Source organism: Lutjanus erythropterus, chromosome 4 (assembly GCF_056507025.1).
Source record: "Lutjanus erythropterus isolate fLutEry1 chromosome 4, fLutEry1.hap2, whole genome shotgun sequence".
NCBI lineage: Eukaryota > Metazoa > Chordata > Actinopteri > Lutjaniformes > Lutjanidae > Lutjanus > Lutjanus erythropterus.
In genome coordinates, this window is record NC_139320.1 from 8,135,302 (window position 1) to 8,158,675 (window position 23,374).

Genomic DNA, 23,374 nt, shown 5'->3' on the forward strand with positions numbered 1-23,374 from the left:
CATCATTCATACTCCAATAAACTCAAAACACTCAGTGTATGTGGCAGGGATGGTTACTGCAATGACAACAACAAAAAAAAGTAATATCAAAATTTGGAAACATTTCTCTAAGCCAGGGTTCTGCAACCTTCATGATCAAGATTTAAAAAGATTGGTAGATGTCCAAATCACTTTACATGGTACAAAAACAAAAATAGCTGAGATGACTCAAAATTTAATGCAACGTGCTGTAATAGATTTGAGATTGAGCCCAACTCAAACTCTGATGTTTTGAAAAAAACTTTAAAGGTTTTGCTGACCTATAATCTTTAGTTGAAATAATATACTTTTCTTCTTCAGTAGCCCACAACAAAATATTTATGCATTTAAATTTTTAGAGTTTCAATTAAAAACCCATTTAATTTTCAGGCACCAAAACAATGACAAAATAGGTTCACTGCTCACTGTGACCAAATTTTGGTGACATTTTTTTTGAGTTTCTAAAACTCAAAGATTAAAGTTTTTAGAAGTTCCAAAAGTTAAAAAAATTCAAGGCAACACGCTGCAATAGATTTGAGTTTTAAGTCCAACTCAAACTCTTATGTTTTGAAAAAACTTGTTGTGCCGACCTATAACTTTTAGTTGAGATAAATTACTTTTCTTCTTCAAGTAAACTCGAATCTTTGAGTTTCAGAAACTCAAAAAAATTGTATTTCAAAATTTGGTCACAGTGAGCTGTGAACCTGACCTCTCATTATTTTGATGCCAGAAAATTAAATCGGTTTTAATTGAAAATATAAAACAATAAATACAATTTTTAGGTTGTCTCCAAAACTCAAAGATTTAGGTTTACCTAAAAAAGGAAAGTAAGTTATCACAACAAAAGATTTGTAGTTGGTAAAACTTTTTTTTTTTTAAACTTTCAAAACTCAAAAATCTATTGCAGTCTATTGAGTTCTCAAATTTTTTATAGACCTAAATGCTATGTTGTGACATGTGGGAATTGTGCAGTGAATCTTTCCATCGCTGTTAAAAAATAATCATGCAGAGGTTCTACACTTGCTTGTAAAGTGAATATACAGTCACATCACTACAGCAAGACTGCACGTATTTCAAGTAGTGTTCAACAGAGTTCTTTACTATTGGGTTGTTTACTACATAGTAACTATAGTTGCTTGCTGATAACATTAGTCTGCATTCATTCAGATGATCATGTTCAAACTTTACGAATGTTTTTGCAGAGAGAAAGCAGACCTCAGGGGACGAGTGCAGCACCAGCAGCTCCCACAAAAGATGATCACAGTTCAGATCAACTCAATAAAAACTGTTGAAATAAAGTTTGTGTAACCTCTGTCTTGACGAGAATTATTTACATGCACAGTAATATAGCATGACACTGGATAGGCAAATAGTAGTAAATGTGTCCTTTTTCAATAGTAATTCAAAAGAGTTTGTGTAGAAATTAAAAGAAATTCAACAAGGATCAGTAAGTGAAACAACACTACATATACATTTTTTTTTTTATGAGGGAGAAGTCCAAATGTTTTTTTGTTTTCTGTTTTTTGCGTGAAGTCAATGTAATGACGCATGGAGAGATCTGATGTGACTAAAGAAATGAGAGAAGGACTGTTGTGACATTTGAAGAAGTGTTTGTTTGACCTTTAACCCCGTGTGACTGCAAACACAAACACATAAAAAGTGGCTATAGCCTATAAAAACACACAAAACAGAGTCGGTCAGTCCACAGGCAGTGAGTCAGTCACCTGTTCCCTGTCTGTGAAGCAGCTCCAGTATTTAAAGAGGACCAGTTCGTAGGATTTACTGGCATCTACTGGTGAGCTTACAGGTTGTAAATACCTCATCTCACCCTCCCCTTCTGTGTAGCATGCAGGTAAAATGATGGTGGCTGCAAACCTCATGAAGAACGCAGAAGGCCATCTAGAGCCAGTGTTTGGTTTTTGTCTGTTGTGGGCTACTGCAGGCAGTGTAACATGGTGGACGGACTGAATGGACGAGGAGCCGCTCGCTTTGTAGGTCACTCATTTTAGAGAATTGGAACAAAATTATTTTAAGGGGATTTTGATTTTTACTCTTCAGTTATACTACAAAATATATTTTATTAGATCAAACTCTTGCTATTAAACCTTGTAACATGTAAACATCTAGTGATTATGTTTTTAATTAAATGTAGACACCACCTCCACAGCAGCAACTTTACTGCATAGTCATAGTGAGCAGCCATTTTTTTTGTAAAGTGTCTGAGTTCTCTTAATGCTGATCAAAATACACATTTTTAAACCATAATTCTTGTTTAGCTTTGATTTAGAAGAGCTATAGGGTTGACATGTTATGGCTGAGACACATCTGATAGTTATATTATTTAATGAATTTGTCAAAAAACAGAAAACTTACCAGTGCTTGAGCAATTTTCCCACCTTTTTTAAACCAGGAAGTGAGACAAGGGTCCTGCGGGTATGGCTAACCCTTTTTATGCCTGATTACATTTTCATTAAAAATATATTTTAAAACAAAGATGATTATAATAGCACAATTTTGTATTATATAATGTTTGTCTTGGAGAAAGTTGTTTTCTGGAAGTTTAGAAAATTAAAGCAACAAAAACATTTCAAAAATTACATATACCTAATACATATATATATATAAATCTTTTAAAAATAAAATTTCACCAAAAAAAAAAAAAAAAAAAGAGAGTTTAGATTAATATTTAAGTTGTTTTTTTGTCCCAATTCTCAAGAAGAAACAAAAACAAAACAATTCTTATTTTCAAGTGATTATACTGAGGATTACATACAGTATACTATCTATGTATGTGTTGGTTCTCAAAGCTCTTCTAAAGCAGCGGCTCCAAACCTGAGGTCCCCAAACCGAACAAGATGAATTTGAAGGGTTGACAGGATATAGGCTTTTCAAAACTTCCCTCTCGTCTTTGCTTTTCAGCCGCACTAGCAGTGTAGCCATATGGAGGGCAGGATTAAATTTAGTACAAATATCCAGGGTCCCCAGAGGATAAATCCCACTAACTCTGGTGATCCCCCGACTTCTCACGTAACACCACATGAGCCTAAAAGTTTAATTTGTGAAATATCTTGTTTTATGACCAAATACCTGCTGAATTCTCAACAGCTTCTTCGAGCTGTAGCTCCAATAGACCTTTATCACAGCAGCCATTTTGACATGAAATAGTATTAAACAGCTGCTGCAAATGATACTAGTTAAGGTTGTGTTCCATTATTGTGCATCCTGAAAGGCTAGAAAGGCTCTGCTACACTAAATGGAATGGAACCTTAATTAGTATCACTGGAAACAACTTTGTTTAGCATACTATTTCAAATCAATATGGCTGCTGTGAAAAGGGTATTTTAGGAAACATTAGCATGCTTACATGCTAAACTAAACATAGCATGTTAGCATGCTGAGATTAGTGTACAGCTCCACTGTGCCAAAGTGCATCCTCAAAGTGGCATTAGCATGGCTGCAAACTCTTAAATTGTGTTTTTTGTCAATTATTGGATAATTTAATTTACTATTGCCTCCTAAACTTTTAGGCTGACAGGTTAGGCGGGGGTCACCACTGTTACTTTCTAAATGAGCCTGTACTTTAGTGGCAGAATAAAGATCAGACATGAGTCATGCATGTGAAGTGCAAGCTGTGGCTCTCTGCTCCATGTTTAGTCTGGATTCTGTGACCCTCTCAGTCAGTGCTAATGAATGATGGTTTGCGTGACCGGACAGGATGAGTCATGAGGCTTAAAGGTTGCTGTGGTTAGTCATCACATAAGACAAAACAAGGTGAGACACCTCAAATTTAAACTGAGCTGCAGGAAATGCAGGAAATACCACAGACCTTACATTTAATAGAAAATGGGAAATATGTTTTGTATCCTGGTTTAGCCATACACTAACTTTTTTTTTACAGTATAAATTTTCTTTTATAATTCATCTGATGCTTAATGCCATTAAAATATAAACTAATTCTGCATTACAAGCAACAGAACAACACGTCATTCTAAAAGGGAAAATTCCCCACTTTTCATGAGGATGTCCAGCCAGTGTTGATGGTAAATGTAGTCAACTGAAGCAGTAAATTCCTCACCAACACTGACCAAGAGTTTTTTGCTGCCTACACGTACCAGGATGCACTGCATGCAAGCTTCTCAAGCTCACACCCATGTCGCCCTGCATCACCACCCTAGCACATTACTACTTTGGCCAAAAGTGTCTATATAGCATGCACTGAGGAATTTTTTGCTTCAATTAACTACATTTACCATCAATACTGACTGGATGTCCACATGAAAAGTGCCACATTTTCCCTTAAAACTTATTCAGGCCCTAAATGGACTAAAAAAAACTCAATCTAAATGGAACTAAACTCAGAAAATGCCAGGAGGCGGAGAGAGCTAGAACCACTACGCCATGATATGTTCATGCATTACTGATGATTCCTAACTGGGTAAATTCCTGGTGCTAATTAAGTGCATCACCAACACAAAAAACCCAGTCAGACTTAACATTTTCAATAATACATTTTATTCCATTAAAGATTCTTTTTTTTCTAATTGTACACTGGAATGTTAAGATTCCCCTTCAGTAATTTAGTTAAAAATGCTCAATCTAGTCATTTTCAACCCCACATCCACACAACCATTGCTAAATTGAAATTTGGGGAGTACAAATGAAAAAAAAAAAAAAAAAAAAACAAGAACATGAAAGACAAAAGTTATATTTTGAATAATGTCGATGTACTATGACAATGTAAGTAAAGGATGACTAGGTGGATGAACAGGGGCGTCGGCAGCAGAGTTTACGGCGAGGGCTCCGGTAGTGTCTCTGCTTAACCTCGGATGTGAGGGGTCGAATGTCAGGCTGGCAGTCTGTGATTCCTGCTGTGTGTGTGCATGTGTTTTTTTCACCATCACGTCGACACACACACCCACTCTCTTCTCAGATCTGAAACGCCTTGTGGGATGTCAGATTAGGTGGGGGCTTGGATGTTGATTCTGGGCTGCATTCAAAGTGATTTCTGAGGGCTGATCGCTGGACTTAAATGGACCAGAGTGAAACATGGCGTCTCTTTTTTTTTTTTGACAAAGTGAGGAGTGGTTGCAATGGTGTTACAAAAAAAAAAGATCATAAGAAAATTCAACAGATGCAACAGTCGAGCATTATTTACCCCGCAGCTGAGAATTCCTTACAAAGTCCTGCTCTTCACTGTCAAAATTTCCAAAATTCAATATCAGATTAGTGGTAAACAATGACAAAGTATACAGCAAACAGTAAAAAATATCGAAGTTAAAAATAAAAGGACACGTTGCGACAATTTTGCTGATGATAACCGCGGACATAACAGACAATATACTGAGCACAGAGCCATGTTTTGCTTCTCAGCCACAGAACCAATGTTACCTTCTCTACAAAAACTCAAGTGTCCTCACAAGAAAGAAAAAAAAAAAAAACAATCATCTGAAGTGATATCAATAGAGCAAATCACAATAGTTTAACGATTAAAGAGTGACAGGCTTATAATGATTGAGACAGCTACAATTCTGCAGTTATTATGGATAAAGAACAAAAGCAAGAACCCCGTTCGGTTTCATCGATGAACCGCTGCGATGTGAGTGAAGAAGGAAAGGTTGTGGAGGATGTCTGATTCTCAGGGGGGATACTAAACTACCAGCGCTCATTTTAGCCGAGACTGATCCAGTGGCCTCAGGTCCCTGTTCTCTCTCTCTACCTCCTGGCAGGGTTTTCACTGATAGACGGACAAGGAGGCGGCCGCCGGCCCCTCCTGCACCCCCGCAGTCATCCTCTACTTATGTCTGAAGTCCTCTTTACAGTTCTGCTTGGCGGACACAACAGCATCAGTGTAGTTTTTTTCTTTTTTCGTGTGTTTGTTGGTTTTTCCTGTTCAATTAACTCTATATATAGATGATCCTCTTTCATACAAACATATAAATACACCACCGCTGCTCTGCTCCACCACAGGAAGAGGCTTTGCCGGAGGGCTGACGTAGTCCTGTTGATGTACACAGTCTCTGAAATAGTATACAGGGTGGGCAGGCAAGAAGAAATCTTCAATCTTTCTCTGTAGCATAGATTTGGACTTTTTTTGTTGGTGATTTTTTTTTTGATTTTGACGCTTTCTTTGAATATTTTTTACAGGATTTCATATTTGTCGACAACAAAGGAGGTTTCTGTAGAGAATCTAATGGAGCTGTCGCCATCTACGTGGGTCACTTTGGTAACCTGGGAAAAAAGAAAATAAGAAAGGATCATCATTACCAGCATGTTAGGCACAAGGACTGACTTTTATCTGCATATCTGAGCTCAGCAAAACATTCTTTTAGCCTGACCCATATCTGAGTATTTCTGATATTGGTGTTTGGGAGATGATTATTCAAACAATATACAGTTTTAGCCAACAGTATTTTTTAAAAACATAAACCATCTTGACATGGACCTCTATGAACCAACATACAAACTAAGCAGAGCGACTACAGAGCGTAGACATTATTTCTAAATAACCTCAAACCTGGTTTGGTATTTCTGTACTGCAACTTTTTTGTTACTCATGAGTCGACATAAATACTGATACCAATTCATTTGCATTAGAAGTGCAACACTTAGTTGAGTGATTGACAACTAAAAGAAAATTAGTTGCCTGCTAATAATGCTTTCAATGATTTTTCAAGCAAAAATGTCAAATACTTGCTGGTTCCAACCTTTTAAATGTGAGAACTTGCTGCTTTTCTTTGTCATTTATGTTGGTAAATGAAGAGCTGTTGGGTTTAGGGTTGTTGGTTGGACCAAAGAAGCAACATGAAGACATCACTTTGGGTTCTGAGAATTGTGATGAGTATTTTTCATCATTTTATAGAGTTGTTGAAAAGTGGGCATGTCATATAGCGTTGTACCATGCTGCTGCTAACAAGATAAGTAGTGAATCTTAGCTCTGTGCCGCCAACAGCTGAAGACTGATTTGACGGGTGAATATCTTGATATTAAACAAACATCATACTTTGTTTACATGAGGAAAACGTTATTGGATTGTGATTATAATACAAAGATACTTGGGGGAGGAGGGGGGGTATATTGTTGAATAGGTGCATCTAAAATGGCTAAAAAGAAATTTTCATTTCATGTCAACTTTAAAAAGGTTCTAAAACAGAGACGTAGCAAAGACAATGAACTGATTATCAAAATTAGTGCAGATTAATTTTACACTGGTTAATTACTAACTGTCACATCTCTGAATGGTCGTATTTATATTGGACTGACACCACAAAGACAGACGGGACACTAAATGTCATTTTGTTAATTTTAACTGACAGTTCCAACCATTTTAGAGCCCAACTGACTCATGTTCACAAATAAAACCTGAAGTGGTAAACTAACACTCTGTGACAATTTTATTAGGAACACCAGTACAATCTAACACAATTCACTGCAACATATGTTCTCCCCATTTCCATACATGGTGGGAGCAGAATATTAGGAACATGCCTGACTATAAAGCAGGTGAGTACAACACCATCACTATGACCTCAATGCTAACATCTCTATGACAGTGACAACAAAACCTTGTGGGCTTTATGAAGGTTGACTCTGAGGCTGAACAGCTGTACTGGATTCCATTAGATTGTGTACCTAATAAAGTGGTAATCGAAATTCAGTGGCTCCTCCAACCCACCTGGATGTCGCAGTAGTTGCGCTTGGACACAAAGGACACACTGATAGGGAAGAAGTCATTGGGCTGTCCGGCGATGCTGAACTCCAGGCTGCCGGTCTTGTTGTTGGCATCGATGACAGGTAGGCACCACTCCAGGACGTTTCGCCTGCTGTCGTGTTTGTACTCGCCATCCAGGTCACCAATCACAGGAGCTCCCACACCAGACCTGCAGAGGAGCAGGGAGACACACACGTCAACACAAAAATTCTGATTTTGAATTGATATGCCAAGAGATTAAGACTGTGGTTCTGTAAACCCTTATCCTTAAAAGACCCCTTTTGTATCATTGAGTAAACTGATGACCCCTGAATAAGTCACATATTTTTTGGATATTTCATATTATATTCTGTGCATAACAGCACAAAATAACTGACAAACTGAACATTAACCAAAATAGAGAACATAATAACTACAGAAACTGTAAAACAAGCAACTTGAAAGAATTTTGACTGTGACTATTATATCAGAGGTCTCTGCATTATTATTATTTTTTAATTTTTTAAAAATTTGCATGTACTTAACAGGCTTTTGCCATTGTTCTGTTAATTCTTTAGTTGTTTTAACTGTGGACTTTTCCTCTGCAGGATGAAGCTGTTTAGCAGAGAGTGACGGCTCTGTGAATACAGCTTGTGTTATTCTGTGATTTGTTTTTTAAGTTTATATCAAACTTCAAGAATAACAATTCCATTTAGTTTTCTGATATAATGGCCTAGTGTATAATTTTTATTTTTTTTTTAAAGTAAGTCCTCTTACACCCCTTATCATGAAGTCCATGTGACCTCTAGAGGGGGTTTGGACCCCCTGGTTGGAATCAAGTCAATTAAGACTCATGAAGTGTCAGACACTACTTTGAGATCTTAATTATGAAAAAAGACAAAGCTTGCTTGCTAATCTGTACAAAACAAGTTTCAACATTTTGACCTTTATCTGTCCAGGGAAGTGTGTTTTGTTATCATGTGGACCTCATCTCAGCCACAACCTAATATTGTGATGAAGCTACACACTTTCATCGCTGACAGCTTCTGACTGACATGATGGTTTGCTAAGTGGCTTCAAATTAAACTACAATGTTAAAAGGCAAAATATGCAACATTTTCCTTAAACAAAAAGCAAAGTATAAACTCAAACACTAGAAGTGTGTGGTGGCAGCGATATCTGCAGAGACTCTGCTCTCTGTCTGTATTTCTTATTAATTTGCTGCTTGGGACGCTTTAACAACCAAAAACGCCTGTTTTTGACATCCTAGGAATGAGACACAACAATAAATGATCTTTCTGGTGCCTTTAAAAAAGCTTAGACAAATCCTACTGATTCTACCTTTAAATCAGTGTTCCTAAATCCTATTTTCAGACACTTTTCCACAACATAACAGTTGGTAGAAACACCATTATTTTAAGGAACATGATAATAAGTATCAACTGTCACTTTTACTGCATCAGTGACCCACAACAGAGACTCATCCAGAGCTTTTGTTTAGTACTTACGGTACAGGGATGCTGATGACCACATCGTTGAGCTCGAGGCTCTCCTCCTGCAACTCGTATTCAATGTTGACATCACAGCCAGTGCCGCTCTCTGAAGGCCAGCAGTTTACTGTGGAAGGAACAACACAGTCATATTAGCGTCACTGAATAACTGTACACCACAGAGCTCTTTATGATCTAATGAAACAAACAAACAGCTGCAGCACATCAAACTGGCTGCACTCACTGGTTAGAGGTATGAGGGACTCGTCTGTGGTCTGTAGTCTCCACTTCAGCACACCGACATCATTGTTGAGAGGGAAGGACTTCTCTGGGTTCTTCAGGCCAATCACTGACTCAGCTGTAAACAACTTCTTGTCCACATTGGGATGTGTCTGAGAGAGACGAGCAAAACACAGTCATCAATAATCAAGTGTCATAATTCACTTGTCAAACTCTGAAAAGTTGTTTGTGGATGTACAAACATATTACAGCTGGATCACAATAATAATAAAAAAATAAATGATAAATAAAAAACCTTGGATCCTTAAATTAAATATACTGAAAATGGAAGGAAATGGTTTAGAATAGTTTTTTAGTAACTGGATTAGGGCCGACCCAAATGCTTCAATGCTTCTATCATTACCATGGTATCAACATCCAAATCAGTATTTGAATGTAGCATTTCTTTGGGAGTAGACGCTGGATTGGCTGCACTGAAAAAGCAGCAACAGGCTGATAAAGAGCAAGAAACAGAACTCCTCTATGGCATTTAATTAGTCTCAAAACTTACACACATAGAAACAAGGTACCTGCATGTGCCACATGCACAGAACGCTATCAGCAGAAACATCGTCCTCACAAGAGAACATTGTTCCTCCGCGTGCCAGGGGCTGTGATGAGCATGAGCCAGACGTGCTCACAGACACTCACAAGTGTTCAATACTCATTTACTCGTCAAGTTGACTTTTGAGACTTTGGAGGCAGGGATGGAAGACACAGTGCCTGACGTCTCCCTACCATCTGCATTTCTTATTAGACTCATGATTACAATGATAGCAAAGTAAACAAGTAAATAACCACAATAGTTTTTTACCACAATGACCACAAGTTTGACTTTGCAGGTAATTGGAGGTTCTAAACCCCCAAATGGTCTTTGGTACAGCCATAAACTGGTGTTTTAGTGGGCTTTTTTGCTACGATTTTCCCCTGTGTGGTGGGATCTGTGTGTGAGAAAGAACATATGTGGCAATCTTCTCCCCCACCTTCATCCATTTGGAAACATCATCATGCATTTATCGTGTTCTGTTGGGGGTGCGATATATTTATGTAACAAAACGTAAAATACTTGAATTTTTTATTGGAATTCATATGATAGTAAATTCAAAGAGCTGTCTGTCATGTTGTATACATCCAAAATATATCTTAGTATATGAGCTTTCACAGACTCACACAATTTACTTGTTGTCAATCATTTAGGTAAGAGCAGTAAAACATGATATCTTGTTGAAAATTGTGTCTTGATACTGATCTGCAGAATTGCTGAATGATAACATTAAATAATTAAACTCGTGTCTTACATCTACAAAATTAGTTAATTAAGACTACAATGCATTAAAAGTAACAGTAACAGCTAACATTATTTACATACTATCCCCATAAGCTACACTGGTGTACGGTGAGAGATTGTCTGCAGCAAGTGTTATTGTACATGGAGGACCTACTTGCAGTTGCAGTCCTTTGTTGTCATTATTGTTGACAATGAGGCGGATGCGTCCGTTCTTGTCGTCTGTGACTCGGAGCGTCACCATACCCAGCACCTCCATGTTCTGTAGGCCGCCGTCACGACCACAAGTCAGCGAGATCTTCTCCTCCACACGCAGATGTACACTGGAGAGGAAACACACATGGAATTATTTATCAATAACACTGAAGACAGTCAAACCAGGTGATACTTTAGAAAAATCAGAGCACGTAGACCGGACGAGTATGAGTTGTCAAATAGAAATATTTTCATACTGAAGACTTTTTCTGTTTCGAGCCAAAACCATATTCATATTCAAGTCATATTTGGCCATTTTAATGCAAAAAATGGATTGAAGTGAAAAAGCCTCATTAACAGTTTTTGGGATATTAAAAAAAAGTCAAACTCTCAAACACTCCAAGCAAGAAAAAAATTATTGTGTTTATGGAAGTGAGCGGTGGTCTAATGCAAGACAGAAGAAGCTTCACTGCATGACATCAAAGAGGCCATTTCTGATTATAAGACTAGGCAGACGTCTTCTCCATGTTCTGTCAAGCAAATATATCGTCCTAATCATAAAAAGACATGAATACTTCTCAATTCATTGGATCCATAAATGCTTCCTAATTTTTTTTGTGTGAGTACAACTACATTCAGCTACTGTCTATATTCAGCTAAGTCTACATTCTTTTTAATTTGGTTCAGGATATGGATTAAATAACTGAAACACACTGAGTTTAAAGGAGAAAAGTTAACTGCAGTATTTCTAAAAAAGTCTTAACATTACAAAAACAAAGAACGTGTCAGATGAAGCGACTGAAGTGTGCATTTGCTTTGTCTAATTTGAGCTCAACTGAGTTCCTGTCAAATATTTGCTCATTGCACACACGTACGTGCACACACACACACACACACACACACACACACACACACACACACACACACACACACACACACACACACACACACTTCATACTTATGTCATAATGGGCTGAGCCCAATCAGAATAGACCTTTTTCACAGCAGCCATTTTACCATGAAATAGTAGTGTAACAACAGGTGTTACCAATGATACTAATTAAGGTTTTGTTCCATTTAGAGTACAGAGTCAAGCTGCTGCGGTTGTGCTACTATTTCATATCGATATGGCTGCTGTGAAGAAAGTCGACTCAGAGTTGTCACACTTATAAATACTCAACATTAAGACTGATGTTTTTTCACCTTGATTAGGAGAAAGAGATTTCTCACTCCTGTGCACTTACAGTCCTGTGCACCAACAGAGCAGCTGCTGTTCACTAAAAACACTCTGCTACATGTCAAGTCTCTAATTTTACCTGGCAGACTCACATGTTAATGCCTCTGCTCATTATCTTTCAACACAGTCAAATAAATTTAAAAGTGTGCACCCTCATCAGCCATGCTAAATTAAACCTCTACTGTTTTTGACAAAACAAACAAACAAACAAAGGAATAAACAATATGTCACATGTCTGTACCTCTCCACATTGACTGGTGGTGGTAGAGCTTTAGATACATCTGAGCCCCTCTTTCCTGTGGTGGGCATGATGGTTTCACCCTCGGACTTGAGCTTGTCAACAAAGTTGTCCACCTCTTTCCCTTTAGCACCCAGTTTCAGAGCCTTACTGGGTCCACTTGGTCTGGAAAGAAAGAAAAACACCATCTTTGAACAGTGGTCTCCAACTATTAAGAATTACATAAACTTCTACAAATTCCCAATCAAAACTACAATCGACCAGAAAAGTCGCTGAGCGCCATAATGCAGCCCAATACAACAGCAAAAGAAGATGAACTGGACAAGTTTGTCTTCTTGAAGTCATACCTGACTGGAGCCGGTGTGATCTTGGGCTTCTCAGGCTCGACGATGGTGTCTGTAATGATGGACCCTGAGGAGACGCTGGTCATGCCGGCGCTGCCAAAGCCACCAAAGGCAGGCACCTTCTTTCCAGAGCGCTCAGCGTCCCTCCTAGCCTGCTGCAGCTCTTTGGCCTTCCTCCTCATCTCTGCCTTGGCCTCTCTTTCTTGGGTCTGTGGATTGACAAAGCAACATTTAAAGTTGTTCTAAATTACAGGATGGTGACACACCGGGAGACATACATAATTTTCACTCGTATTTTAATTGCTGCAACTAGTGCAGTGTGGGGAGATTATTTAACACAATTGGAGAGAATAGGATGAAAAACTGTGAAATCCATTTCTGAGCAAAATGTAACAGAGCAAATTGCTGCAATGATCTGATTATACCGCAGGGATCAACAAACTTTGTTGTATCCAGCAAACCAGACAGACACAGCGACAGCAGTGTGATCTCACCTCTCTGACAGCACGGAAAACCTTCTCCTCATGGGAGTCCATCTCTGTGAAAGTGCGGATCTGAGCCAGGTTGACGTTCTCTCTGTAGCCAAGTGCCACAATCTCATCGAAGGCAAAGATCAGGTCAAAACAGTGCTCTGAGATTTCACTCTCCTCCAGCACACGACAGTATTCTGGGATCTGGAATAGAGTATGGAAGAACAATCAAATCAAAATGACAGAAGGATTATTTCCACATGACAGTCTAGGCTAAAACATGGCTGCTTATCTTATCCTGAATAAAAAGCTACAAAATAGGAGAGGTGTAGATCACAACTATCACCAGAATACAAAATTATCTTGATTCTTTGGAGAATGATAGGATATTTGCTGATATCACAAAGTCTGCCACGATATGATTTTGATTTGATTCAATTCAGGGCCTGCAATCAATATGAGATGAAGAAATTAAAATATGATTTAACAATTGTATTAATGACCTCCAGACATTTAGATGAAAAACAATTCATTCTTTTTAATCAAATGAAATAAACAGACTCTATTGTTACCATTAAGTGTCATGTTTCTGTGCAGTAGGGTTGGGCAATTGGACGACTATCGACAATGGGCTGAATCCATCACCGATTGTTTTTTCTGGGTGATTTCTAGGGCGATATTTGTCATTTTACTTTGTTAATGTTTTGTGCACATCTCCCAGCTGAGACCCGAGAGGACGGGGAGAGGTGGGAGGGGGGACGAAGATATTGCCAATCGCCGATGGATGGGCTGTGATCATTTGGAAAATTGTAACATATCGCCCAACTCTACTGTATAGTATGAAAATATATGTGCAAATATCAAACAACAGCTCAGAAACTCATCGTTGTGGTTCAGTTATTGCATATAAAAGCTGGTCCAAGTTGGTGATCAGACAGCATCTGACATGTTTGCGCTAGCATGAGGGTCAATGCAGTGTTCTTTTTCCAAGTACTGGGCCACGTTTGTCATGTTTTGTGAATGGCATTGTTTGCTTATGTCATGTGATTTGTCTGTTGACTCATCTTTCTTCCAAAATATTTCTAGACAACTCATTTACTCTTGAGAGAGGAATAAATTGTCTGTTTCTTGGCTGCCTGCCATTATCTGCCTGGCAGCAGACCCGTTTGAATGTTTAGGAGGAAGATGTGCTCGGACAGAAACAGTGACATGGGAATGAGAATTACAAAATAAAGGTGAATCTTTAAGACGGTAATATGTATCAGTGTTTTCACTTTTCAATGATTTCGGGTTATTGTATGAATACATTGATAAAGATTGATGTATTCCTACATACCACTGTGAGATTGTTTAGGCATTGGCTCTTTTTTCTGACCTTACCTTACTGGTACAACAACCATGATATTAAAAAAAATAAATACTGGTTTTATGTTAATAATACAAACAGGATCATTTTGTGTAAATAATCCAGCTCCTCTTAAATATGTCATATTTCCTTAATTAAACAAAGAGAGACAAAACACTTACAATAAAAAAAGTTAAAGATTAATTTAACTGAGAGCATTACAATTTTTTTGCATTTTCCAAATGTCCCAATAATAATCTTCAACCGTTTTGGACACAATCTGATATTGTAACAGCATAATTAACACAGATGCACCTTTCACCTCTTTCTCACAAGCTGTTTGTTTGTACTGTATTAACAAAAGAGCTTGAGATTTGAAGCTCTGTGTATTATTACAGATGTCAGGCTCTAAGTAATTGTAATATCACAGAGTCTTCATTATTGGAATCTCTCTTATATGAGATTTTTGATCAGAAAACAATAGTTCACTAGTGTGAAAAAGTGGGTGTCAGATTGAATAGTAACAACATTTACCAGAAAATAAAAGGAACAAAGCAGGCCAGCATGGCTTTCTATGACACGGTCGTGTTTGACACTACAATTATTTAGCTTTTCTCTTCCAGTTTTCTGCTTGCTCCCAAACATTAGGGTTGTACCAAATGTATTTTTTTACATTAGAAGCTTCTATTGAGGTTTGGAATAAAGTTTTGAAGATCTCTTGGCATCAAGAAGCAAAAAATCATTGAAAAAAATCCACAATGTGAATAAAGAGATTCATCAGCAGTGTTTCCTCTAGGATTTTTTTCAGCAGCGGGGGCAGGCGTTCCATTTCTCTTCTTAGAGAAATATTTCAATAAACTCAAATGAAAAATCAGTCAGTTGTTACATAATGGCGTGTAGATATTAATGTTAGCATAATACTATCAATTAGTTTACTCATGTTAGCGACACTGAGTTGGCACCGGGCCAAATTAACTTAAACTACCGATAAGTTACGTAACGTTAGCTGGTCATCAACATACTGTGAACGTCTGTTTAACTTGTAAAATCTATGTCGAGTTATCTCAAGCTAATAACTTACATCTACCTCTTCTCCGGCCGGTAATTCGCTGCTTTGTTGTTTATTTGTAATTCGGGAATTCGCTCCTCTGACTCTGCCCTGTCGCCTAGGTGCTTGACGTGCTTGACGACCGCGCCCCCCAAACAACGCTAGCATCATGCAAATGAGCACGCGCAAGTATATTTCCATACTGAGCAAGATAGTTATCTGCAGTTTACCTTAGTGCTCGCAAGTACCCGACAGGAGTCTGTTTTGAAGGTGGAGAGATGCGGCGGTGGTGTATTTGCGTCAACAAAAAAAAAAAAAAAAAGAAATTTGAAGGAGTGGCGGCTAGGATTTAGGAGTGGCGGGCCGCCACTCCTAAATGAATGTAGAGGAAACACTGATCAGATTAAAAGTTATCCTTTTTTATCAACTCAGTTTTCTTTAATAACAACTCATTAACTCAAAAACTCTGCTAATAACAGCTGTATGCTTTTCTTTGTGTGCAGCTAACTGTTTTTTGAGTGGTGTTATCTCTGAAACGCTAAATGCCAACAAATGGACTGCAGCAGACATTAGATAAAAACATGGTTTGGGAACCACTATTTTTTTTTTTTAACAATAAATTTTGACTTTCGGTCTTCTTTTTCTGCTCTGGAGTTACTGTAAATGCTTGGCTCACAGGAGTCAGAAACAATTCTACACAGCCACCACTAGAATCTAATTCTACAAATAGTGTAATACTAATAACATCAAATGTCATCTAATATTTATCTGAAACTGTGCAGAAATACTGTGTTTAAACAGAATGAATTACATGCAAAAAAAAACCCCAAAACAAGCCGAATGTTGATTTATAACTCAAATGTCAACTTTATGAACCAAGCTTCAAACTATTTGTTTGAGCCCTATAAATAATATTCTTCTGATGCAACACACTGTCACTTTCAGTCATCAGACCTACCTAGTGTGACCCAAGAGACCAAGTGTTAAACATGACTAAACTGGTACATGCATGTGTTTTCTTGTCATTACTTTTTGTGCTTTTCAAACACTACATGACAGCTTGATAACGGCTAAATTTAAATTTAGGTTAAAAAAAAGAGCTTATAAATGGTTGTACTTAATACATTTATAGTGGATTACTACAGCAGATTGTAATCCATTTTGTTCACTTTAACCATCAAATGTCTATCTGTTAGATTTTCACAATCTGACTCCAGTATACTGTAAACATGCCACTAACATGCACTGAGATGCTGGAGGCAGCTACAGTGCTGAGAGGGGATGAAGGAAATGGATGCCTGTGACTTCCCCAGCCACAGAAATGGGGACAAAGCTACCCTCAGACAGGTGCACAAAGGTGCGTTCAAGGTCTCAATGATCAGTGTGTCCTGAAATTTACATTAGTTCTCCCAGTTAGCTGGATTCTACATCAATGCACAAGCCAAATGATCCACAGCTAACGTTTGTCAAGTTTTGTGTGTCAGAGGGGACAACAAGAAGCTGGTGTCGGGTTCTAATGGGTTCCATTCACTGCATGTAATCTAAGTGCGAAGAAGTATACATCCATTACCATGCAGTCCTTCACACTGCCATGTGACAATATTACCTTTACATCACACTGATGATCAATAAAATGTGACTTCTGGGTATATAGGCAGAAAGTCAGCTCCATGTTTCTTACCACACGTGAGAAGAGTCTGAGTGTCTCCAGGTCCTCCAGGATGTTGCTGTTCTTGGTGGTGATGAGGACCATGTAGAGTTTCTCCAGCGGCTGGTACACATAGCGGACGCTGTCTGTTTCCACAAAAGTGTGCTGCTTGCCCGTGTTCATCAGTTTAGGGAATGCAGCCAGGAGACCCTCGATACGTGTCCGGGTCATTTCCACAAACTGCCGCGATACAATGGCCTTGCCGGCCTTGGTGCACACCGCCGCTGCCAACAGCACCTGCAGGTGAAAAGAAACCTAACTGTAATACTGCCTGGAGACATTACGTATTATAACAAATTATACAGTCACTGTTTGTTTGAGCACATGTAACTGAAAAGCAGATTTAAGTGACTGAGCTAAAGCAGGCCATAGAGCCACTGCAGGGGGGGAGCATGGATGACCAAGAGAGAAATACAGAGTGAAACAAAGTTAAATGAATATAATTTATGTAAGTGGGGAAAAAAAAAGAGTTTGCTGATGCCATCTTGCTAAACTTTATTTCACTAAAATTCAACTTGAATCTCTTTTTTTATTAGTTGCTTCCCCAATTATTATTCAGGATTGGTAATAATTGGTGCAGTAAGAGATCCTACTAATGTTGGCAAGACTCTTGAGTTGTTGAGATATCAGAATTTCAAACTTTGATACAATCCTAGAATTTTTTTTTTTTTTAATGTTAGCTTAAATGTCAACTGTAACCTCTAAGACCTGATCCGCATGCACTCGCCTTAAGTGGGTACACAGACGGCGCGACACAAGATATACGAGATCTCGCGATACCTTCACACCTGTGTTTACATGCTACCTGGAAGCAACTCAGAGAACAGAGAGAGATCTGCTCAGAAACAGTGACTTGTTACGTGCACACTGACTTCACAAACTTTCAACAAAGAAGAAAATGTCAGAGGACTTCGACATAGAAGAGGAACATCATTTCTTTGCTGCAGCTGCGCCACTCGGGCGAGAGCTTGTGTACCACTTCAGGTGTGTGCACGAGGATCAGGTCTGAGAGGCTACAGTTGACATTTAGGCTAAAAACATGGTGTAAATGGCATCTTTTTGGGTCAAATTTTAATGTCACAGCTTATGTGGATTACACCACATGAGCAGTATGGAGACATTTTGTGTTCTTTTTTTACATTTTAAAACTGGTCACCGTTCACTTCAATTGTACTGGATTTGGCTGTAACGCTGTTTTCTGCTGAAGCTCCAGGAGTGTTTTGTGAACTGGAGATCTTCACCCATCCTCACATCAGCACAGGGCTGAGTAGATATTGAGTGAAATGTCATTTTTGGATGAACTATCACTTTAAGCACACAAAATAAAATAATATTTTCTTTTTTTTGTTGTTTGTTTTTTAAATTGACAACCTGCACACAGTGCTGCTACAGAAAGAGTCACTGAACACTGTCTGGTTTTGATGCAAGCCAGATATCAAGGTGGGAACAATAAAGGCAGAACTTAACTGAGGTCGTGAGTGAGCAGTTCTTTTAATGCAATTATAAACAGATACTGAGTTACTTAACACATGGTGTTGGAAAAGTATATATGTATCAAGACTTTTGACAACCTTACTTCTTACATGTAATGTTAACATCACAAATTTATTATAATTGCAAACAGCCAATGTTTTGATGAAGGTAAAATGTGAGACAAAATGCAATACAATTAAGTTTTGCAGAGATGCCCTGGTCTACAGATCTTGTTATTCAGACGTAAGAAAACATGTTTGCTTCAGCTTGTTTACAATTAGGGCTGAACATTATAGTAAAAATAAAAATAATATTGCCATTATTTCAACAGATATTGTGATTGCAATATGTTCTACTTGTTCTTTTATTTGCCTTTATCCACTTAATCATTACTGATGATTATTTATCAAAATATCACACTGTGTTAATGCTTTGTGAAAGCACCAATAGTCACCTCTACAATGCACACTACTGATACATATAGATAGAGGTATTTGGTCAAAATAATCACTATGTTTGATTTTGTCCATATTATCCAGCTCTAATTAAAATCATTATGATGCAACATTTATTGGGATCTGTACCAAACAATCATTTTTTTCTTACAACTGGAGAACAAGATTTGTAGGCCAGAGAATCTCTGCATCACTACAGTACTTTAAAGTAATGCTGTTTTGACACACATTTTTATTTGATCAAAAATTGTAGCTCCTGCAATTTGGATAGTGCAATTTGCTATATTGCAATTTCAACAATATTAGGATTATGATTTAGATTAACTGTACACTCCTCATGAAACCAAACTGTGAATCATATCACAATATCTGTCAATATAGTCACAATAACATTTTTTAAGCCACAACGTAAGTTCAGCCTATATTCCCGGTTCACACTTCCATGCAGAGTCTGGCAACTAGCTACTGAAAGTGACATTTTGTTAAAATAATTACTGCTGAAGAGAGAACATATATGCTAGGGCTGGATACTATATCAATGTTATATCGTATTGTGATATGAGGCAAGATGTGACTAGATATGGTGATTGTTATATCATGATACAACTTAAGTGTTGTCTTTTCCTGGTTTTTAAGGCTGCATTACAGGAAACTGTTGTAATTTTCTGAACATACCAGGCTATTCCAGCTGTTCTATTATTTGCCTTTACCCACTTTGTCATTATATCGACATTAGTGGTGATTATTTATCAAAAAATGTCATCGGGCTAATATACTGTGAAAGCATTATAATATTTAGTGAAAGCCATCCTGACAATATCGTTACAATATCAAGTTATTTGGTCAAAACGATTGTGACTTCTACTCAGTTTATCACCTCAGCCGCGTCTACCCCTTGGCGTATACAGCATGTAGTCAATCACAACCTACATGATCAATAATTAATGATATCGACCGATATAGAACTTCACAATCGTGATGGGTTTTTCTGCTATATAGCCCTGGCCGAATTTAACAATGGTGAGAATCAACGTTGGTAACGTTGAGTTGTGTTTATAATGGGTGTGTATGTGTACAAAGAGGCTAAACCAACTTTGAATCACCAAAATTTTGAATGGTGTCTGGTGAGCCGTTCTCATCACACTAGAGACAACGGCAGCTATCATGGACAAGTCCTGTACGATTCAATAACAGTAGATCAACTTATATATAATTGTAAGTTTAGCGCAACATAAGTAAATTTAAAATAAACATATTATTTATTTTAGCCTGGTAACAGTAATTAGGCAGCTGCATTCATTCCACGTTGACAATGGCTGAAGTTACAAATGAAAGAGACCGACTAGGATGATCTGAACTTGATACGGACGAGCAACACCTGTGGTTAACATTGACAGTCCAGAACACGCTGCAGCAGCTGTCAACCCATAATGATAACACAAATATATCTACGAGTCCGGTTTTATATTAACAGTGTCCAGTTTTTGCCAGGCTGAGGACAATATGACAGCAGCAGGTAACGTTAGCTTGGATGCGGCTAGTGACAGGAGCTAACATAGCGCTAGCATGTTCAGCTAGTTAACGTCAGCACTGTCTGCACACCCAGTGCCGCCTACTCACCTCAAATTTCATCCATTATAATGAAACGGCGACTTATTTGCTTTATCTTAGCAACTAAACATGAACTTAGCGCTGTCAGCACAGTTAAAAGTAACGTCTAGTTTTCTTCTAATTTCGCTCTTGGAGAACAGAAGCTAACTGATAGCTAGCTTCAGGTTAGCCAATGTTATGATAAATGCTAGGCCCGATAAAAGGCAGGGAAATATCCTCGTTTTCGATTGTCACTCACCATTTTGGTCTCTCTCTATGGTACGACGATCTTCCGTCTCTCGTGTGTCTTGCTTTTGTGATTTCTAGTCACTCTGGAATGACAAGGTGCGGACGTACAGCTGACTTCAAGTTGTGTGATTGTTAGCTAGCTAGCGTCAATATGGCAGCAGTACAGAGCCACGTCTCCACCGGAAGAGTAGCTCTGGATCAGCCCACCGTGGAGATCAGTGACGTGGGCTCAAATGTTGTTGGCCTTGTTGCATAAAGTAGTGAAGTTCCTGCACTACTTCCATCCACAGACACTCTTCTTCCTCTTATTTAATTTTTTCCGTTAGTGCCAACCACGTATGAGCTCATTATATAAACGTTTTAATTGTATTTCTTCTGTGCTGAAGAAGCGATGATTGTAAACAGTGATGTGGCACTTAATAACTTTAATCTTCATCATCATCATCAAAATAATTCATCATTATTTAGTAGGGAAGCCCATTTTCACCAGTGTGATGAAAAAAGATTTATCAAGTCAGTATAATGAAAACATAATGTTTGTCATTATTCTGAGAAATGTTTTCATTATTTTGACAAACTTAGTCATTATTTCAACAAGTTATTATTTTTCAATGCATTTTGTGATATTAAGTCATTATTTTGAAATCTAACTTATAATTATGAGATTACATAGCAATTTTTAAATACATTGTTTTGTGATACTAAGTCATTATTATTTTAAGATAAGTCATAATTTGATATACTGAGTCATTATTTAGAGATACCAATTTATTATTTTCATATGACTGTTTTGAGATATTAATTGAGAAGTTGTTATTTTAAGATACTAAAGTAATTTTTTAAATACATTATTTTGAAATACTAACTAACAATTTTGTGATCAAAAATGTATTCACAAAATGTAGAAAAAGGAAATACAGACAAAATTGTAGATCAATAAGCACAAAGAATTTTAGCACAAGGGCTGAACAGCAGGGATAAAAATAAATAAATAAATAAATAAATAGTCAGTAACGAATTACTTTGATTACCAAGTAATGAGTAAACTGATACGATTTTTTAAAAGAGTAGTTAAGTAAAAAAGAAACTCATTACACATCCCGGGTGACAAAAAATTTAAAAACTAATAATTTTGAGAAATTTTCTCATTATAATAACTTACAGGACCTTGTTTTTTCATCACATCGGCAGAAATGAGTTTCCAAAATTTAGCAATATGACAGACACTTTGTAAATATTTTAAGGTCTGTCACACTGATGGGATTGCAACAATTACCATTATCAACAGAAATAAGTCAATCTTACATCATCACATACAGTGTCGAAAATTATTTAAATCTAGCTTCACTTTCTCAATTTTTATGTGCTCGTAGGTCAGTACAGCAGCATATTGCTGCCACACCAGAAAAAAAAAAAAACATTGGTATCAGTACCACATTATTATATGAAATGTTTATTGTTATAACAAGACATTTTCACATTGTTTTAACAGGCAAACTTCCTCTGACAAGACACAACATGAAACATTTCATGTTATAATGTGATAACTTCTTTTTATAACTTAAGACATTTAACATTATAACAAGATCAATATTATATTGTAAAAGGAAAGGTTTCTTGTGATAAGGTAATAACAATAAGTTATCATGTTATAAAATGAAATTTTCATGTTAACAACGCAAATGTTTAGCATTTTTTTTAATGTTACAGTGTGATACTGATTCTTTTTTCTTTTTCCATTGTGGCAGCAACACACTTAAGTAATACAAGTCAGTGCTCACTAATTCAGGGTATTTTACACATTGCAATTTAAAAATAGCTTCTATTGCAGCTCAGAATGTGTCTATTTAGACTTCACTTTGGACTAAAGAATCTTCCAAATGAATAACTGTAAATGTAAAGTTTTCATTTACTGTTTTAGGTTTATTTTGATGTCCAGTGTGTGCTGTAATGCTATGTACATACAAAAACAAACTAAACACATTTAAAATATGTAAACCCTAAACAGTGATACATTACACAATAAATACACATTGCACAATGCAAATATTATTTACACAATGAATATATTATTGATTATTTACTTTACATTTTCACCCATACACTGTCTAAGTCAAATTCAATTTCAGCTACCTAGTGTTGCAAAATAGTTAAATGGTGAATTACATTAGGTTACAAGTAGAAACAGCCTAAGACATAGTCAAAACATGTTTGCTATGACAAACAAGGCAAACAAAACTATAATAATAAGCCCTATTATTTC

At 37.3% G+C, this 23,374-nt stretch overlaps 1 protein-coding gene and 1 pseudogene across 1 annotated transcript; both read right to left on the reverse strand.

Annotated features, from left to right (window-relative positions):
* Positions 1–5,226: 5,226 nt before the first annotated feature.
* Positions 5,227–21,300, reverse strand: arcn1b (archain 1b). The gene is made up of 10 exons (XM_084716875.1): positions 21,122–21,300; positions 17,318–17,581; positions 13,268–13,447; positions 12,777–12,982; positions 12,433–12,594; positions 10,917–11,082; positions 9,440–9,587; positions 9,214–9,322; positions 7,691–7,895; positions 5,227–6,246 (listed from the first exon to the last, which is right to left on the reverse strand). Exons 1-10 carry the CDS (start codon positions 21,122–21,124, stop codon positions 6,157–6,159), a joined length of 1,533 nt encoding a protein of 510 aa, XP_084573001.1. The 5' UTR covers positions 21,125–21,300; the 3' UTR covers positions 5,227–6,156.
* LOC146327443 (5.8S ribosomal RNA) lies at positions 16,970–17,101 on the reverse strand (annotated as a pseudogene).
* Positions 21,301–23,374: the final 2,074 nt, after the last annotated feature.

Bases quoted from the DNA above. Each gene is read 5' to 3' on its own strand.
- arcn1b (XM_084716875.1), bottom strand. The intron at 9,323-9,439 runs GTGAGTGCAGCC...TTCCTTCCACAG, and splicing joins GTCCCTCATACCTCTAACCA to TAAACTGCTGGCCTTCAGAG. The intron at 7,896-9,213 runs GTAAGTACTAAA...GCTCCTCTGCAG, and splicing joins GTCATCAGCATCCCTGTACC to GTCTGGTGTGGGAGCTCCTG.